The following is a 17,643-nucleotide window of genomic DNA, read 5'->3' on the forward strand; positions in this document are numbered from 1 at the left end:
TCGCCGTGTCTCAGACAAAGTTCAGTGAAAAAACTCCTGAACCTAGAGAGATCAAAGTAATTTTTTAAACTACGAGGAAAAAGATACACTCCTACAAGCAGCATCTAGCCGGAAAAACAAGACTACCTACAAAGGAATCCAATCGCAGTGCTCTCAGAAAGTATACCAAAACAAATTCAAAATAGACAATTTAAATGTAAAAAATTAAAAAGAGTCAAATATAACCGTGGGTTTGCGAAGGCCAAAAGCATGATATATGGGGCAGAAACCATACTTTCTGGATTTAAATAAGAAATTTGGAAAATAAACCCAAGAAGTTAATTCGAAAGTTAAAAAAGGAGGCCGGCCCCGTGGCTTGGTGGTTAAGTGTGCGCGCTCTGATGCTGGTGGCCCGGGTTCGGATCCCGGGCGTGCACCAAGGCACCACTTCTCCGTCCATCCTGAGGCCGGGTCCCACATGCAGCAACTAGAGGGATGTGCAGCTGTGACATACAACTATCTACTGGGGCTTTGGGGGGAAAAAATAAATAAATAAAATCTTTAAAAAAAAAAAAAAAAAAAAAAGAAAGTTAAAAAAGGAAACCACACTGGGGCCGGCCCGGTGGCGTAATGGTTAAATTCATGTGCTCCGCTTCAGCTGCCTGGGGTTTGCAGGTTCAAATCCCGGGCACGGACCTGCCATCAAGCCATGCTGTAGTGGCGTCGCATATAAAGTGGAGGAAGATGGGCACAGATGTTAGCTCAGGGCCAATCTTCCTCACAAAAAATAAAAAGGAAACCACAAAATAAGTCTAAAGAGTTTTTTAAAAAGGGTAAAAAGATGAGAGAATAAAAAATTAGAAAAGAAAAGAAAACATTAGAATTGGTAAATAAATCCAAAAGCTGATTCTCTGAAAAGTCCAATAAAGTAGGAAAAAAGAAAGGGGAAAACACTACAGGTAGAGAGAATTATTTAAATTAAAAAGATTGCTATGTACAACACTATGTAAATAAATTAGAAGACCTCAATGTAATGAATGCTTTTCTAGAAAAATATAAATTAGCAAAATTGGCTATAGTAAAAGTAACAAACTAAAAATAACCATGATCATGGGAGAAACTGAAAAGCTTTTAAAGAGTTAGTACAACACCCACTCAAAAAGGGCACCCAGCCCATATGGTTTTATGGGTGAATTCTTCCAAACCCTCAAAAGACTATATTCTTATGTTATATAAACTTCTCCAGATGTTAGAAAAGACTTTAAGTCTTTCCAATTAATTTTACAGAGCCAGCATAACCCAGATACCAAAACCTCAGAAATAATAAGCAGGCATACCAATTAAAGCTAATAGAAAATCAAGAAACAAGCCCAAGAACACATTTAGGAATTTAGTAGGGGATAATGGTGGCATTCCAAAATATAAGGAAAAGAGTATTCAACATACAGTATTGGTATCACCAAAGAACAATTTTGAAAAGAGTAATGTTAGATCCTTGCCTTAATCACTAAGGAAGATTAACATATTTGGCTACAAAAAGATTTTAAATTTCTATACATCAAAAACTATTAAATAGTAAAATAAAACTGACAAAAATTATTTACCACACATATAATAGGGAGAAAGTTAACATCCATATACATACAGAACTCGTACGAAACACTGAGAAAAAGACAAACATACCATCAGAAATATGCACAAGAACATGAATAGGCAGTTTAGAATGAAATAAATATAAAGTATATAAATATATACAATTTTTAAGTATAAGATAATTATTAAAATATTTTTAAATTCACATTGGTCAACTTTACCAGCTATTGATGAAACGAAAATTAAGGCAACAATAAAATTTACCTATCAAACTAACAAAGTTCTTTTTTTTTTTTTTTTAAAGATTTTATTTATTCATTTTTTTCCCCCCAAAGCCCCAGTAGATAGCTGTATGTCATAGGTTCACATCCTTCTAGTTGCTGCACGTGGGACTCGGCCTCGCGTTGGACGGAGAAGCGGTGCCCTGGGGCGCGCCCGGGATCTGAACCCAGGCCGCCAGCATCAGAGCACGCGCACTTAACCACTAAGCCACGGAGCCGGCCCCAAAGTTCTTTTTTAATATCATTATTTTACCCTGTGTTGGCGAGGGTGGAGCAAAATATCTTGTGTGAGTGATTAGAATGTAAATTAGTCTGGTCTTTTTGAAGAGCAATTTTGATATATACAAAAAGCTTTAAAATGTTCAAATCCTTTGACACAGCAATTCCACTTCGAGATATTCATCCAAAAGGAAAATAATGAATTGCATAAAGATTCAGCTACCAGACTATTCAACATAAAGTTAGTTGTTTATAACGTGGAAAAATTAGAAAACACCTACTTATTCAACATTAACTAGTTAACATGGATTATGGTACATTCACACAATGGAATATGTGTATTCGTTTAAAATTATATTGTAGAAGAATATTTAATAACATGAATAGACATCTATGTTGTATTGCCAAGTGACAAGAAGCAATTTTCAAAACAATGGAAAATTGTTTCAAAACAATGTTTTTCATGAATATGTGTATATATACACACACACAGAAAGGTTCCAGAATATTAATAGTTCTTGTCTGGGAAGGGTAGGCTTATGGGTGATTTCACGGATAAATGTTATATTCTTTCAGATTATCTCTTTAAAGTTTTACAAAATGATCATGGACTACTTTTTTTTTTTTTTAAAGATTTATTTATTTATTTTCCCCCCAAAGCCCCAGTAGATAGTTGTATGTCATAGCTGCACATCCTTCTAGTTGCTGTATGTGGGACGCGGCCTCAGCATGGCTAGAGAAGTGGTGTGTCGGTGCGCGCCCGGGATCCGAACCCGGGCCACCAGCATCGGAGAGCGCGTGCTTAACCACTAAGCCACGGGGCCGGCCCCCGTGGACTACTTTTTAACAGACCAATAAAACTATTTCAAAGTAAAAACTGCTAGAGCACAGTCGGCCAACATAGAACCCCGTAGATGGCGTGGCCACAGCCACCAGTGTCACCTGCAGGAGTGAATTATCCCCTCTCTACCTCTCGGTGGTGTATCCCACCATCCAAGCTGTGGAGAATTCTAAATGTCCACAAGCCCATTGCTCTCGTTGGTCAGAGCCCTTCTCCCCCGGAAACATGCATCAAGGACCTTATAACCTTCCCTTTTCTGTAAACTCTCAAAAGTAGAGGTGTAAGACAGACAGGGGTGGGACAGGGGAGAGCACGGGGCACCAGAGGGCAGAACTGAGGGGAACTTACCTGCTATTTCTCCTCCAGGAGCAGAGATTTTCGACATGCTCAGGTAGGTGGTAGCCACGATGTCGTTGTGGGTGAGGCGGTCCCTAGAGCAAGGGGGCAGGGAGGGCTTGAACAGGGGTGGGGGACCGCAGGCCACAGCCCACCCAAGAAGGAAATGGCCTTGGTTATACATCATTAGGGGTCTCAGTCTTCACAGTGGGAATGTTACCAAGGCCTAGTAATCCTATGGAAAAAGAGACTGGAAAGAAAGTGTCGCTCAAGACTCCTCCAAAGGGAACTAGTCCATCTCGTCAACTATCTGCTCCCATCAGCCACCCAACACTGGCCTGCCAGTCTAATGTCTGTGGGGACATCTGCAGGTTGAGAGGGAGGAGGCAGGGTGAGGACAAGGGGCAGCTCAGGGAGCCAGACCCCAGAGCCAGCGAGAACAAGACCCCAGGAGCTCAAGAAATACCCAGACCAAGGAGAAAACCAGGTGACCGGGAAGAAACTCTCTCTGAGGCGACGGTCTTACATTAGCTTATGGTTCCTTTTTGTATTTGACTTTATATGTGACAAGGCACTTTTTAACCTCCTTTGCATCGCAGGATCCCCACAACAGCCTTGAGGGACAGGTACTTTTATCATCATCTCTGCTGCACAGATGAGGAGGAAACTGAGGCTTGGAACCAGGAGGTCCCTGCCCAACGTCTGCCTGGGAGGGAGGGGCAGAGCCAGACTGAAACCCTGGGGTCCTGACCCCTGGTCTAGTGCTCATGCCATGGCACATGCTGCTCCTGTACGCGGTACAGGGACCTTTCCTGCTTTCCAGAAGGAAGGCTTTGCCTCTCCCAACCAGCGTGAGAGCTCGAGGAGGCTAACTGACTGATGAACCCATTGGCAAACGTCCTGTGCAGACCCTCCCCCTGTGCCCCACACTTGCCCCCTTGGTGATTCTATATATCTGGCATTGACTGAGCAGCTACTAAGAGCCAAGCACTGTGCTAAAACTGTCATGTGACTTCACTCATTGATTCCTCACTTCAGCCCTATGACGCAGGTAGGACAATCAGCCCCACTTGCAGAGGACGCCGAGGTTTCGAAGGTTCAATAACTTACCCCGGCGGCAGAGCTGGAATGTGGGCCGGATCCGCCTGACACGGAAACCAGAGCTTTGACTGCAGCCACCTGCTGCCCCTGTCAGGCTAGACCAGGGGTCCTCAGTCCAGTGACTCTGACCCCCAGGGCACGTTTGGCAATGTCTGAGACATTTTTGGTATGGGGTGGGGGGATGAGTAGAGAGAAGCCATGGTTGCTGCTAAACATCCTGCAATACACAGGACAGTCTCTCACAGCAAAGAATTTCTGGCCCAAAACGTCATCGTGCCAAGGTTGGTTGAGAAACACTGGGCTGGGCAAGACCGAACTCCTCCCAGAAGTTTCCCTGGGTGCGTTTTCCCTCTTCTTGGAGTCCTGAAGGCCCTCGCTCCCTGCTGTGCGTACTCTGGCCATAGGCGGCTTCAGGTGACGATACACCTGAGCCCATTTGAGAGGCACACCTGGGCATGGTGCTTTTATTACTCTCGTAAATCCTAAGCCCATGAGATACCCTATCTCAGCTGCTCCCTTCCTTCCTCTCTGTATTTCCCAAGAAGGTGAGAAAGCTTCCATTTTCCCGTTTTCCATGGGGTGGGGCTCCATTAGGCACAGTGAATTGTCAGCATAAGTCTTATCATCTTTCCTGGTAAATGGTGTTGATAAGAACCGGAAAGTAAAAACTTCCTTAAACATTTTACAATAAGAATGTCAACACCAGATAACTGACAGCTGATGGCATCTTTGAACCGCCTTCCTGTCCAACCCCTAGAAAAGACCAGCACTTGGAAAGGAATGGGATTTCTGACCTCTGGTCTTTCCCAAACCCAGTAAGCAAGGAAAGAGAATGGAAGGAGAGAGGGTTTGGTTTTACGCGGGGTGGGGGGCTACTTTTTTGGGTTTTTGTTTTGTAATGAAAAAGAAATTTTGTAACAACTGAATGGAAGATTAAGTTACAGAGCAAAGTCCACATGGACCACATCATATTTCCAGGATTCAGGTAATAACGAAAGTTTATCTGAGTTTTCTGGGAAGAAAGCTCTTTTCGGGATAGGAACTTGCAGCAGCAGAATGCTTTCTGGCCAAGAGTTGGGTTCTGGGGCTTGGGGCTGCCTTTGGAAAATATAGCAAGTCTGAAAATAGACTCACAATAAAAATGCCACTTCAACCCAAACCAGAGATGCAACCACCAGATTCCGTAATGTGTTTGGATTGTACAGTATGCCGATGCCTTTGACACGGCTCACACGGACTCAGGCAAGGCCCGTCCACACCACATGTGACAGGACAACCGCACCCGTGTGCACACACGCACACGAGTCCACACGACTGACACACACAGACACGCACAGCCAGCCGCCCACAGTCAAAACAACGCACACATGTGCGGGCATACACCACAAGCTGAGGTGAAGAGGCCGTCTGTGGATGTAAAACATATCTCTCCCCCAAACCGCTTCCCCACGGAACATACCAGCGGTCGGGGCCCTGGAGGCCTCTCCTTCCTGGCCCTCCTTGCTCCCTTCCTCTCCTCTAATTCTCCAAAGCTGTTTTCTTTAGGCTTGGGGAACTGGCGCACACTTTAATGGCTCTGTGGCCTGGGGGTTTTCCCTGGTCTCTCATTATCCTCCTGGCTGGGGGTGCCATGGGCCCAAGACCAAAGGACAACACGCTGGGAACCACAGGGCCAAGACTTTTCAGGGGCAGAGAAAGGACAACTCTCTCCTTTTGGAAAGCCTGGCGTATGGAAGGTCCTGGAGATCATGTGTGTGGGCCCCTAATGGCCCCTCGGGTATGAGAGAGACCCCTCAACATAGCAGAGGCAGCATGGCCCAGTGGTTAAGAACACAGGCTGTGGGAGCAGCAGGTTTGGGTTTGAGCCTGGCCTCGGTCACTTCCCAGCTGTCACCTCTGGCAGGTCACTCGATCTTTGCAAACCTGCTCCCTCATTTGTGAAGTAGGATCATGCTGCAAGGTGAGCTGAGGATCAGGTGAGATCATGCACAGAAAGTGCTTGCTGGGCACAGGGCCTGGCGCACAGTAGGTGCTCAATAAGTGTCCGATACTATTATTTTTCTAGGATGTCCATGTGGCTATTGCCCTCACCTGTTGCAAGCCTGCAATGGCAACCCCTGCTCGTGCAACCTGGCCCACTTTCCCAGCCTGGAGACCCTTCCATTCCAACCCACCAACCCATGGGACATCATGGCCCATCCTCCCAGAAGCTCTGCTCTTCCCAGCCTCCTTGCCTTTGCTACTGATCCTCTCCTTACTGGAATGCCCTCACCCTGGACTTATCAAAACCCCACCTCCTCCACGACGCCTTCCTGGCACCTCCTGCCCTAGGTGATCTTGGGGCTCCTGGAGCCCTTCCAGCCCTACCTGGCTGCCCTCCTTATCTACCTCGGAGTCCGGCTGTGAGTAAGCTTCCCAAGAACAGCCCACGCCCTCTCCTTCTCTGGGCTCCCCCAGGGGAGACTACCTCCCCTGAAACAGACTCTCCCACTACGTGCAGACTGAACTGAAGGAAACTGAAGGACCCAGTGACCCCTGAGGACAGCCACCTCTAAAGACGCGGAGACCCCGGACTCACCAGTCTATGACGCGAATCCTCATTTTTTCAGACATGGAGGGAAACTATGGAGGGAAGAGAGACATGTTGGGGCGGGCTCCTTTTACAGAAACAGAAGTCCAGGATGCAGGCAGGATGCTGGGAGGCCGGGAGCCCAGGGCTTCCTGGGGTGGGCCTGCAGGGGGCAAGGCTCACCATGACAGGCAGCGTGATGCTCTGGTTCCATTGAGGGTTGGCCGTCTTCTCCAGGATCTTGCTGCAGAGCTAGAAGACACAGAGGACAGGTGGATGGAGCTCCACTGGGACTCTGGGCTCCCTCAGGGACCCCCACACCAGTCGGCAGCCATTCTCTGCCATGCGAGCCACACTTCAGGCTGGGCAGACGGCCCTGGGGGCCCTGGGGCTGTGGGCTCAGAAACAGGAAATTTTTACAGAGACAAGTGGCAGGTCAGAGGCAAAGCTGAGGGGTGGGCAAGGAGGATAGACTGCCTGAATGCCACAGCCCTTCTACCCTTAGCTCCTACCTCTGGCTAGAAATCCCCCTCCACATCTCCCACTATGGACATGCCCCTGAATGTGGGGCTGAGTCCAGACTGGCTTTCCCAGGAGCCTATGGCCTGAGGCACTCCTCTCTGACCACCAGCCCAGATCACCGGCACTTTTGGAAGACTGTGACCCCCATAAGATTAGGGATGGGGGAGGGGAATAGGAGAGGGGAGCTGGAAGGCCAGGGCTCGGGGCTGTGCCCCAGCATCTGAGAGTGAGAGGAAAATTCAGTGAAGATGCAAACCCCATAAGCCACATTCTACTCAGATCAGCCTTGCTCTTAACCAGGCTTTCCACACGAAAGAAACCTAGCAGAGATAGAAACTGGATCCAAACCAGCAGCTCGTGTGCTCTACTGTGCCCTTGGAGTGCCCGGGAGGCGCCAGACCCCCTAGCCCGCCCAGGGCATCGTGTACCACATGGGGACAGCAGCTAAAGACTCCATTGCAGATATATAGATCCTGGCAGGTCTGCATGTCCTACACATAAAAATAATGAGCAGCCTTTCTCAGAGCATTTACTATGGGCCCTTCATTGTGCTGAGCATTTTATGGGCATTATCTCATCTATTGAGCATCTGACATAGAGTGGGGGCTTCAGTTCCTCCATCAAATGAGGGTGCAGCCTCCTCGGGGGCCAGGACTTTGTCTCCATCCCTGGTCCACCCAGTGCCAGCCCGCATCTTCACCTTCCCCTCCTCTCTGTGAAAAGAGCCCAAGCAAATGCTGGGAGCAGGGATGGGTGCCAAGATCTGGCCCTCGTATGAGCCAAGAAAGGAGTAAGGAAGCAAGAGAGACCGGCAATCCCATGAAACAATGGGAAGAGAGGAACAGGCAGTTCTCAGGAAGGGATATACCAAGGGTTGTAAAGCACATAAAAGAGGCTCAACCTGCCTCATAATGAAAGAAACAAAAATAAAACTAATGACATACCATTTCTCATCCATCGGATCTATAAAAATCTCTAACATCTAACAGCCCTCTCTTGGCAAGGCTATAGGGAAACCACAAGCTCATATTTTGCTGGTGAGAGAACAAAATAACTGGACCCCTCCAATGGGCAATTGGCCACTATCTATCAAAATTACCAATGCAAATACCCTTTGACCTATCACTTCTACCTCTAGACACTTATCCTACAGAAATACTTGCACGCACGCAGAATGACACATGGATGAGGTTATTCACTGCTGCATGGCTTGAAAGAGTGAGGATCTGGAACAACCCATGTGTCCACCAGTAGACAGCGGGTTAAATAAATAATAGTCTGTCCACACAGTGGAGTACTATGCAGCTCTAAAAAGAATGACATGAAACAATCTCCAAGTTATATTATTAATCAAAAAAAGCTAAGTACTGGGGATATAATGTACATCGTGGTGACTATAGTTAACACTGCTGTGTGGTATTTGAAAGTTGTTACGATCCTAAGAGTTCTCATCACAAGGAAAAAAACATTTTTTTCTTTTTTCTTTTTGTATCTACACAAGAGGATGGATGTTAACTAATCTTATTGTGGTAATCACTTCACAATATACATAAATCAAGTCACTATGCTGTACACCTTAAACTTGTACGGTGCTGTATGTCAATATCTCAATAAAACTGGGAAAAAAAGAAAAATTAAAAAGCAAGGTGCAGAGCAGTGAGCGTCATGTGCAACCATTTGTGTTCAGAGGGTAAAAAGCAAAAATTTATAGTCAGATTGGCTTGCATGTGCAGAATGAATCCGGAACAGCGCAACAGAGAGTAATTGTACTGGATTCCTTTGCAAGGGAGGAAATGAATGGATGAATTGTTGGATGGGTACAGAGCGAGAGGGAGAGTTTCCATGATAGACGATAGATAGATAGATAGATAGATAGATAGATAGATAGATAGATAGATAATAGATAAATATATGTAGTATATATAATAAATATATTACCTAGTTCAAAAATTAGCTGAACAAAATTTTTAAATAAAAGGAAAAGAAAGGACTCTCTCCTGGAACAAGAAGGCACAGCCGTCCCCACATCCTGGAGTGGTGCATGTGGGGCCGCTCCAGCCCCGGGGAGTCGCAGGCCTCCTCTACAGCAAGCGCTTCCACCCGGCTGCCCTCGGGGGTTCCCTCTGAGAGAGCCACTGGGATGTGGGTCTGGGAGCCTGAACACAGTGAGTCCCCCTGCCACACCCCAGGTCAGCACTGCCTCTGGCCCTAGGAGGCCTCACCAGCCTTCCCATACCCTGTTCCACTCGCCACACACTCAGACAAGGCAGCCCCAAGCTTCGTCCTCCTCTTCCTCCTCTTCTCTTCTCTGAGCCTTTTTTTTTTTTTAACCTTCCTTCATTTCCTGATGCAGAGTAATTAGTACAACCTTTCTGGAGGGCTATTTGGCCATCTGTATCAAATGCTTAAAAATAAGCACACCCTCTGCCCAGTTCTAGAAACTTCCCTATGGAAAAGCAATCTGAGTATGGACAAAGATCCCTGTACGCTGATTGGTCACCGAGTTGTTCATAAAAGAAGAAAATTACAACAACAAAAAAATTATCTAAAAATAGGTTAAATGTTATGTTATATTCATCTAATAGAATATTACGCAGTCATCAAAAAAACTGATTTCAGAGGCTATTTAATAACGTAAGGAAATATCAGACAATAAAAGTGGTTTACCTAACCACATAGATATGGTTGGTTCTCATTATTGGTGGTAGTACATGGTCTATAAATCACCAAGAACCCCGAATTAATGAATCCTAAACCATTGCTTCCAGGGTAAATTTAGGGTTAGGTTCCTGACAGCATCGGACACATTTTCGTCAACTAATCAACACATAACCTTGTGTTACGCGTGTTTCTGTTTAAAGACACCTTATTTATTACATACTGTTGGTTCATTAACATTGAAATTGTGGCCAACAGCGCTATAACTCTTGCCTGAATGAAGCTTATCTAACACTGATTTTCCCCGTAAGGCACGTCACAGCCTTCTCGCATGTAAGACGCCTAGACGGAACCTACATTTGGGGACCATTTTAAACAGTGAGATTACCAATGAACAGCACGAAAAGCACGACACTAAGTAGACCAAGAAAAGGACACTTATTCACAGGATGAGAGCTGAACCAAAAAGGTGGAGCGTCGTGTTGTTGCAACTCAGCTGGCAACATGCACATCGGCCAACTCAAATTTTTCACCCTTCTGCACGCATGTGCAAATATCATGGAAGAACCACGAGTATTGATTCTGGGGCTACAAATAAATTTTAGGGAGTAAGTGAATTTGCAAATATGGAATCCACAAATAATAAAGATCAACTGTAATCTGAATCCAATTTTTTCCAGTGGGGTACAGGGGAGGGTTGGGAATGAGAGCAACAGGTAGAAAAACATACTAGAAGGAAATACACACAAATGTTAACAGTAGTTATCTCCAGGGTACCGTGGGGTACAGAAACGTGGTTAATTTTTTTCATTTTCCTTGGTTTTCTCTGATTTTTTCCTTTTTTTTTAACAATAAAATAGGTTTTATTCTTACGTTCAGAAAAAAAAAGTTGTTTTAAAGCCTCCCACCCTGCCCTCCAAGTACTCTCCCTTTCCTTCTCCCATATCACCAAGAAGCCCACACACACACACACACACCCCTCCCATTCCCTCTTAGTAGCTTGGCCTGATCAGGCATGGTTCACATCTTAGATAACAGTGCCACCAAGTGTCCATAAGAGGAAATGCCAAGAGGGCCAGGCTGAGGTGGGTGGTCACACATAGGACAAAACCTCACAGCTCTTCAGATTAGGATGTAATGAGAAAAAGTGACACACCAGCTCACCGAGAGAGAGGGACAGGCAGAATGAGACAGGCAGTAAGGGTAGCAGAGAGAGCGGGAAGAGGCCAGACGAGGTGGCTGGAGGAGAGAGAGGGGAACACAGAGGCCTGGGGGCCATAGAGGAGGCAGACCAGGCTGAAGCTTTCAAGAGGGAGGGTCTCAGCTGCCTCTTCATAATAAGCCCCTTCCTTCTAGAGGGAAAATGGAGAGTGCAGCTTCTTGCAGGAGCCCAGCCCCCAATCAGCTTTATATAGTCCCTCGCCTGGCCAGGTCCCCTACCTCCAGCAGCTCCCCCAGACATTTGCACTTTCCTGGAAAATTCCCCAGGGCCAGCCAAGGGCATCTCAGGACAGGAGAAGACCTCGGGAGATCAAGGTGCTGGCAAGGACCCAGGAGCAGCCAGGAGCCCCAGAGCTCTGAGACTTAGCTCCAAGGAAAGCTGTTGAATTTGAAGGCAGTTCCGTCTTGGTTCTATCCACCATCCAAGCACCCGACCATGTTGGGAATAGGGAATAGAAAGAGTCTCGGGACATGAATTTCTCCATCTGTCAAACTGGGAAAGTTGATCCCAGGCCTTGGAGTAAGTGTCCCACAAGGCTGTCCAGCCAACCTTCCCGTTTCCCGTTGCCTTTATTCACCCTGTCACAGTCCCTCCTGAGGCCAAGTACAGGACATCAGACCCTGACCCCTAGCCCAAACCAGAACTGCATTTGGGTAGGACCCGCAGTGAGCATTTACTCAGGATGAAGGAGTTTAAAATGTGAGGTACCTCTCCCACGTACATTTTCCTTGAGACCCTGAGTTGGGCTCAGGATGGAGGAGCCAGCTTGAAGGGGCTCCCAACGGCCAGCTTCAGGACAATTCATACATCCAACACAATGAATGGTTTTAACACACTGAATTAATAAAGAGTATTGAGGTCCACAGTAATACTCAAAGGGACAGCAGAAGGAAAGCTCTTCTTGACAGAAAAACGCCAGCTAAGAAAGAGAGAAGGGATGATAAAGAGAAAATCACCACTTTGCAACCCCAAGTAAACGACTTGTTCAGGCAAGGAGGTTAATTGCTGCATAGACTATCAGGTAAGAGGTTGCTGGAAAACAGGATACCTGCACAGCCCTGAGATATTGCCCACAGATTACTTGCAAATTACAAAGGGGAGCATGTACTCTGACAAACGAGAGATCTGGAGACACCATCATAACCAAATGATCAGACGATTATCACACATGATGGGACAACCTGACATTATTGCTTCCTGTTGTGATGCAATATGATATACGGAACATCACCTATGAAGAGTTCTTGCCAAAATACTTAATCTCAACCTAATCTGGTCTCGAGATCTCATTTCCAGTTTACAGGAAATATAGGGGCCAGAGAAACAAGTTAAACAACACCAGAAGGAAACAATCGCACAAATCCAGAACATAGACAAATGGCTTGGGGGCTTCAAAAATCGAATGTCACGGGGTGAGAAAGACTGAGAGGTGTGAGGGATGGTGAAAGACTGTTACCAGAGAGACTAAAGAAGCCTGACAACCAAATGCAGAGCATGAACTCCAGTTGGGTCTTAGATTAGACCAAAATTAAACCAGCTTAAAAAGACATTTTTGGGGTAATCAGAGAAAATGTATATGAGCCAGTATCTAACAATATTAGGGAATAATTGTTAATTTCCTGGGTGTGATAATGTTATTGTGGTTACAAAGAATCTTCTTTTTCTCCAGAGATGCATGCTGAAGCCTTTAGGGGTCAAGTCTGCAACTAGGTTTTAAATGATTCAGCCAGAAAAAAAAAAAAAAGTATCTATGGAGAGAGAGAGAAGGCAAATGCAGCAAAACGCTAGCAATTATTTAATCAAAGTAGAGGCCATACCAGTGGGTGGGTGTTCATGGAAACAATCTTCTAACTTTTCTTTACGTTTTAAAACATTTAAAATAAAGAGTTGGGAAAAAAATATCTACTATCTATACATAGGAAAAAACTAGAAAGATAGGCACCAAACATGAATTTTGCATGATGCGTTATAGGTCATTTTATTTACTTTTTTCTGCATTTTTCAAAATTTCTTAGTAAATATGTGCATCAATAATAAAAGAAGAAAGTAAAGAAACATAAAAGAGGGGGGAAAAAAGGAAGTCCAGGCACCCACCCCCAGCCCCCCCCACCCCAGGGGTCCCTTTATTTTCGGGATGGGCAGGCAGACTTGTTTCTTTTCAAAACGAATCTGAGAAAAGATTAAGTTAAAGGAAAACTACAAAGTTCTGTGTGGATGGGAACCCACACCTTCTCCATCACCACCCTCGCCTTTTATTGTTTATTGTCGATTTTTTAAACTCCTCTCCAAGCGTCCTCTAACGCCTGCCTGTTGTCTTCCGCCTCCCCGCTCTGCCTCCGGAGCGCAGGGGGAGCCGGCGGCAGGGCGCCACCCTCCGTCCACCAGCTCAGATTCTCAGCCCTTCTCCTCTGCCCAGTTGCTATTTTCCCGTTAACACCCAAGTCATCCGCCTCAGCACCCCCTACACCCCGATGCTGCAGCGGGTAGACCTCCCCGCAAGGTTAGCGGGTGCTCGGAGGGCGCTGACCCCACCCCGCCGACTCCCTGAAGGCGGCGCAAAGCTCAGAGGCTCCTCCGCAGGGTTCCGGAAGCCGGGGCAGAGTCTGCGCCCCCCTTCATATGTCATTTTTCCACATTTCCAGCCATTTCCACCACAGTCTCTGCTCTGAGGTTATGGAGTCAATAAGATCGGGTTCTTGCCCGAAAGTCGGAGAAACAGACACCAACAAATACTGGAATCGAATGGAAAATAGGCTAAAAGAGAGCCGTGCCTAAGGCGCCGTGGAGCGCCGAGGACTGAACTAGTACGTCAGGCCTGGGGGGTTTACGGAAGCTGGACATGGAAAGATGCAACACACTCAGGGAAAAAACGGCCAGGAAGGGCACCGAGCGCAACGGCATTGGCAAAGGCTAGAGGTGTGACCGCGCAGGGAACCGAGAGACGGGGCAGACGACACGGGACACACTGCACCGTGAGAGCTGTGCAGTCCGTACCCAGGCAGGGGCGCCAGGGGGGAGCACGTGGGGCTGAGCCCCGCCCACCCTGCTCTCCAAGCCGGGCTGAAGAGCTGCGTCCGCCCGATAGGGGCGCCGCTTTCTCATTCGCGCAAAGACTGTACCGGCTATGGACGCCGAGATGGGGTGGAGAAAATTCGGCTGCGGGGACCCGGTCAGCCAGGTTATGCGGTTTGAACTTCATTGCACAGACAAGGCTGTGTTTTAGACTAATTATTCTGGTGGGCTCTAGTCTAGAGCCCAGACTAGACAACGTACCCAAGGCTGCTGTGTGGTCCTGGGAAGAGATGACAGTGGCCTAGAAGCTGAGAGAAGGGATGGGCCTCGGGACATATTTGAAGTTAAGAGCTAGGTGTGGCACGGTTGATGTAGGGAGGTTAAAAAAGAGGGAAGAATCGAGGCAGGGTCACATTTTCTGCCTTTGATGGCGGTACCTGGTTAGGACGGAGGCTTCTGGAAGTGGGGCAGGTGGGGGTCGAAGGCGACTTCTTTAAAGGGCCCCAGGGGCAGCGGGTAGAGTTGCGCTGAGGCATGGGGAGGTCTGGAGTGTAAGGGAGGGTCCGTGTTAAATAGAGCTGTGCAAGTCCTCTGCAAAGAGGTGACAGCTGAAGCCTGGGAGTGGCCGATGCCACCGGGGAGAGCCCGTAGGATGGGCAGACGTAGGATGGGCAGACAAACGCTGGGCACAGCCATCCTGTATGGGGTGGGATGGAGGGAGGGGCCAGGCAGAAATCAACAGGGACTGGAACAACAGCCCTGCCTCTGGGCAGGTGGGCTGCAAGGAAGAGAGGTATGAGTGACCCCTAGGACCCCCTCCAGAGTGGCCTTTCTCTGCCCAACTCCTGCCACAACTTTTTAAAAATAATTATGTTTTTATTACATATTTTTTTTAGTTTCCTATCTGTATGCCTTCACGCCTGGTTTTTGTGCTATTGCTTAATTTTCCCTCAAATATTCCTCTATCTATCCACTGTCTGTCTGTCCTCTCCATGCCCATCCACACCTATGTGTCTGTCTCACACCCCAGGCAGATCTGTCCACATGCGTGTGCATGGCAGCCCCAGAGAGCTGGGCCTGTGTGAGGTCTCACCCCGTGTCCCACAATCAGCCCCCTCCCGTGCACACGCCTCTGACGGGGGGCGCTGAGGGCAGCGTGTGTGCGCCTCGCTGTCCTGTACTCCACACAGCGCCCGTCCACAGCGACGCCCAGCGGTTGCCCTCCCACAATCATCCTCCTGCTTCCTTGCTGCTTACCATTTTCCCGGCAAAGCTGACTTCCATGAAGGGATCCACCAGGTTCTTCTTGTTACTGTCAAAGCCAAAGATCTGCTTCACGCTGTCCATCACAGCATCGTCCACTGAGGAGAGGGACACGCTGGTCACTGCCCACCGCTCTCCCCCCTCCAAAACCCCGACCTTCCTCCTGTCCGTCTCCCAGCAGTCTTGGGACTCCCTGAGACAGACACCGTGGACCCTCACCTAGGGACTCCCAGGAGGGAGGGCCGTCTCAGAACAGCAGCTGAGAGCACCACACTGCTTCTTTGCCCAGCCCCAAACGGCTTGTTCACTGTCCCCCTGCTCTCAAGGCTTTCAGAACAGGTCCGCCAATGGATTGATTGATTGATTAGAAACCAATTACCAGCCTCACTTCTACGTAGTTTCAACCAATAAATGCAGACTATTTTTAAGCATGTATTTTAATGCCCATTTAATACCCATTACTTATTTAAAGCCTTTCCCCTTGACTTTGGTTCAATTAAGCTTATACAGAAGGATCCCATTTCATTTATTGATGTCATTAGTCAAAGCAGAAACCCTCAAACAATTAGCTTTATTCAAAACTTGTAAGCAGGGAACCAAGTAGCAAATGTTCTTGCCGACTCTGCTATGGATGGCGACTGGCTTGATTATACCAATGCACGCTCCAAAACAGTGGCTCACGGCCACAGCACGACCAAACCACCCGGGAGCCCTTAAAAACTATGCACGTGTGAGCCATACTCCAAACCAAGTTCATCCGAAACACTGGAGGTGGGGCCTAGGTGTCTGTACTTCTTTAAAGCTCCCAGGTGGTTTTAATGTGCAGCCTGTATTGACACCCACGGCTCTAGAATATTCAGTGTAATTCCCCCAGCAGTTACTGAGAACACAGGGTGGGGACGGGATGGGACTAGTCACTGTGACAACAAGGCAGTGGGCACACTGGCCTTCCGGGAAGGATGAGGACATGACCACAGCTAGGGTGACTCATTGCCCCAGTTTTCCCAGAACTGAGGGGTTCCTGGGACATGGGACTTTCAGCGCTAAAGCCAGGACAGTCCCAGGCAAACGGGACACCCGCTCTTCATCTGTGGACATTGAGCCTTTCCAACATTTCAGCGATATTTCCCCAGCCCAGGGTCAGCCAACTTGCAGGCTGGGGCTTCCTCAAGGAGGGAAAGAAAATCAATGAGATCCAGCCATGAGCACAGACCAGAGTCCAAATGGTGCTGACTCCCCAGTGAGAACCAAGACAATGGGTCCATGGAGCCACTAAGCAGCCAGACCAGGCCTAGAGGATGCTGAAATGGATCCCAGGGGCAGCTCTTACTCTCAAGATGTCTTGCATCTCTGTAACTCCACCAGCATTTGTATTACTTTTCATTCATTCTGATTGCTTTTCTGGAGTTAAGAAGTTTTTAAACCCTTGTGAAACCTATAGAGGGTGTGAGCCTTCCCTGGAGGGCGGAGCAGAGGGAGGGTTGGGCTGGGCACTGATCTAATAGACCCTCGGGGTGAGGAAGCCAGGCCCAGGGGAGGCTGGGAGGGAGCAGAGGGCCAGCCCCTCCATCTCCTTCCCCTCAGGGAGCCCAGGGACTCTCCGCACAGTCACAGGTGGGCATTGACACAGAGAGGGCACCAGACTTACTCTGTGGTAAGTCCTCAGCCCTGAAGACCTTCAGGCAGAAGTGCGCTCCTCGAAGGGCCACGCCAGTTGGCCTGAGCAGGTTTCCTTCAATGTCCTCCTTGTCTTCAGAGGGGTCCTTTCTCTCCAGCTACAACGCAAACCAAATATGATGACTTAAAGTGCTCTTGAGCACAATGTTTTCCCTTCCTCAACCGATCCCACTGAAATGGTGCCTTTTGAAGAAAGGCTGATCTCACCCTACCACTTACTAGCATGTGATCTCAGGCAGATTCCTTACCCTGAGACTCTGCTTCCTCATCTGCACAGTGGAGACAGTAGTACCCACCCCACAGGCTGTTGGAAGGATCGACTTCAATGACAATGTAAATGCGTGTGGCACACAGTGGGTTGTCCACAAAC

The 17,643-nt window shown here is 47.8% G+C and overlaps 1 protein-coding gene across 16 annotated transcripts in view; it reads right to left on the reverse strand.

Annotated features, from left to right (window-relative positions):
* The window catches only part of DYSF (dysferlin), a 203,296-nt gene that overhangs the window by 125,700 nt on the left and 59,953 nt on the right, over positions 1–17,643 (reverse strand). For all 16 annotated transcript variants that reach the window (XM_004435553.3, XM_004435548.3, XM_004435559.3 and 13 more), the window contains 5 exons: positions 17,245–17,371; positions 15,591–15,694; positions 7,103–7,171; positions 6,929–6,972; positions 3,262–3,344 (listed from right to left, as the gene is read on the reverse strand). In XM_004435553.3, the coding sequence (XP_004435610.1) occupies positions 3,262–3,344; positions 6,929–6,972; positions 7,103–7,171; positions 15,591–15,694; positions 17,245–17,371 (427 nt within the window). The remainder of the gene's footprint in view (positions 1–3,261; positions 3,345–6,928; positions 6,973–7,102; positions 7,172–15,590; positions 15,695–17,244; positions 17,372–17,643) is intronic.

This window comes from Ceratotherium simum, chromosome 11 (assembly GCF_057802395.1).
Source record: "Ceratotherium simum simum isolate JZ-2026a chromosome 11, ASM5780239v1, whole genome shotgun sequence".
Lineage (NCBI taxonomy): Eukaryota > Metazoa > Chordata > Mammalia > Perissodactyla > Rhinocerotidae > Ceratotherium > Ceratotherium simum.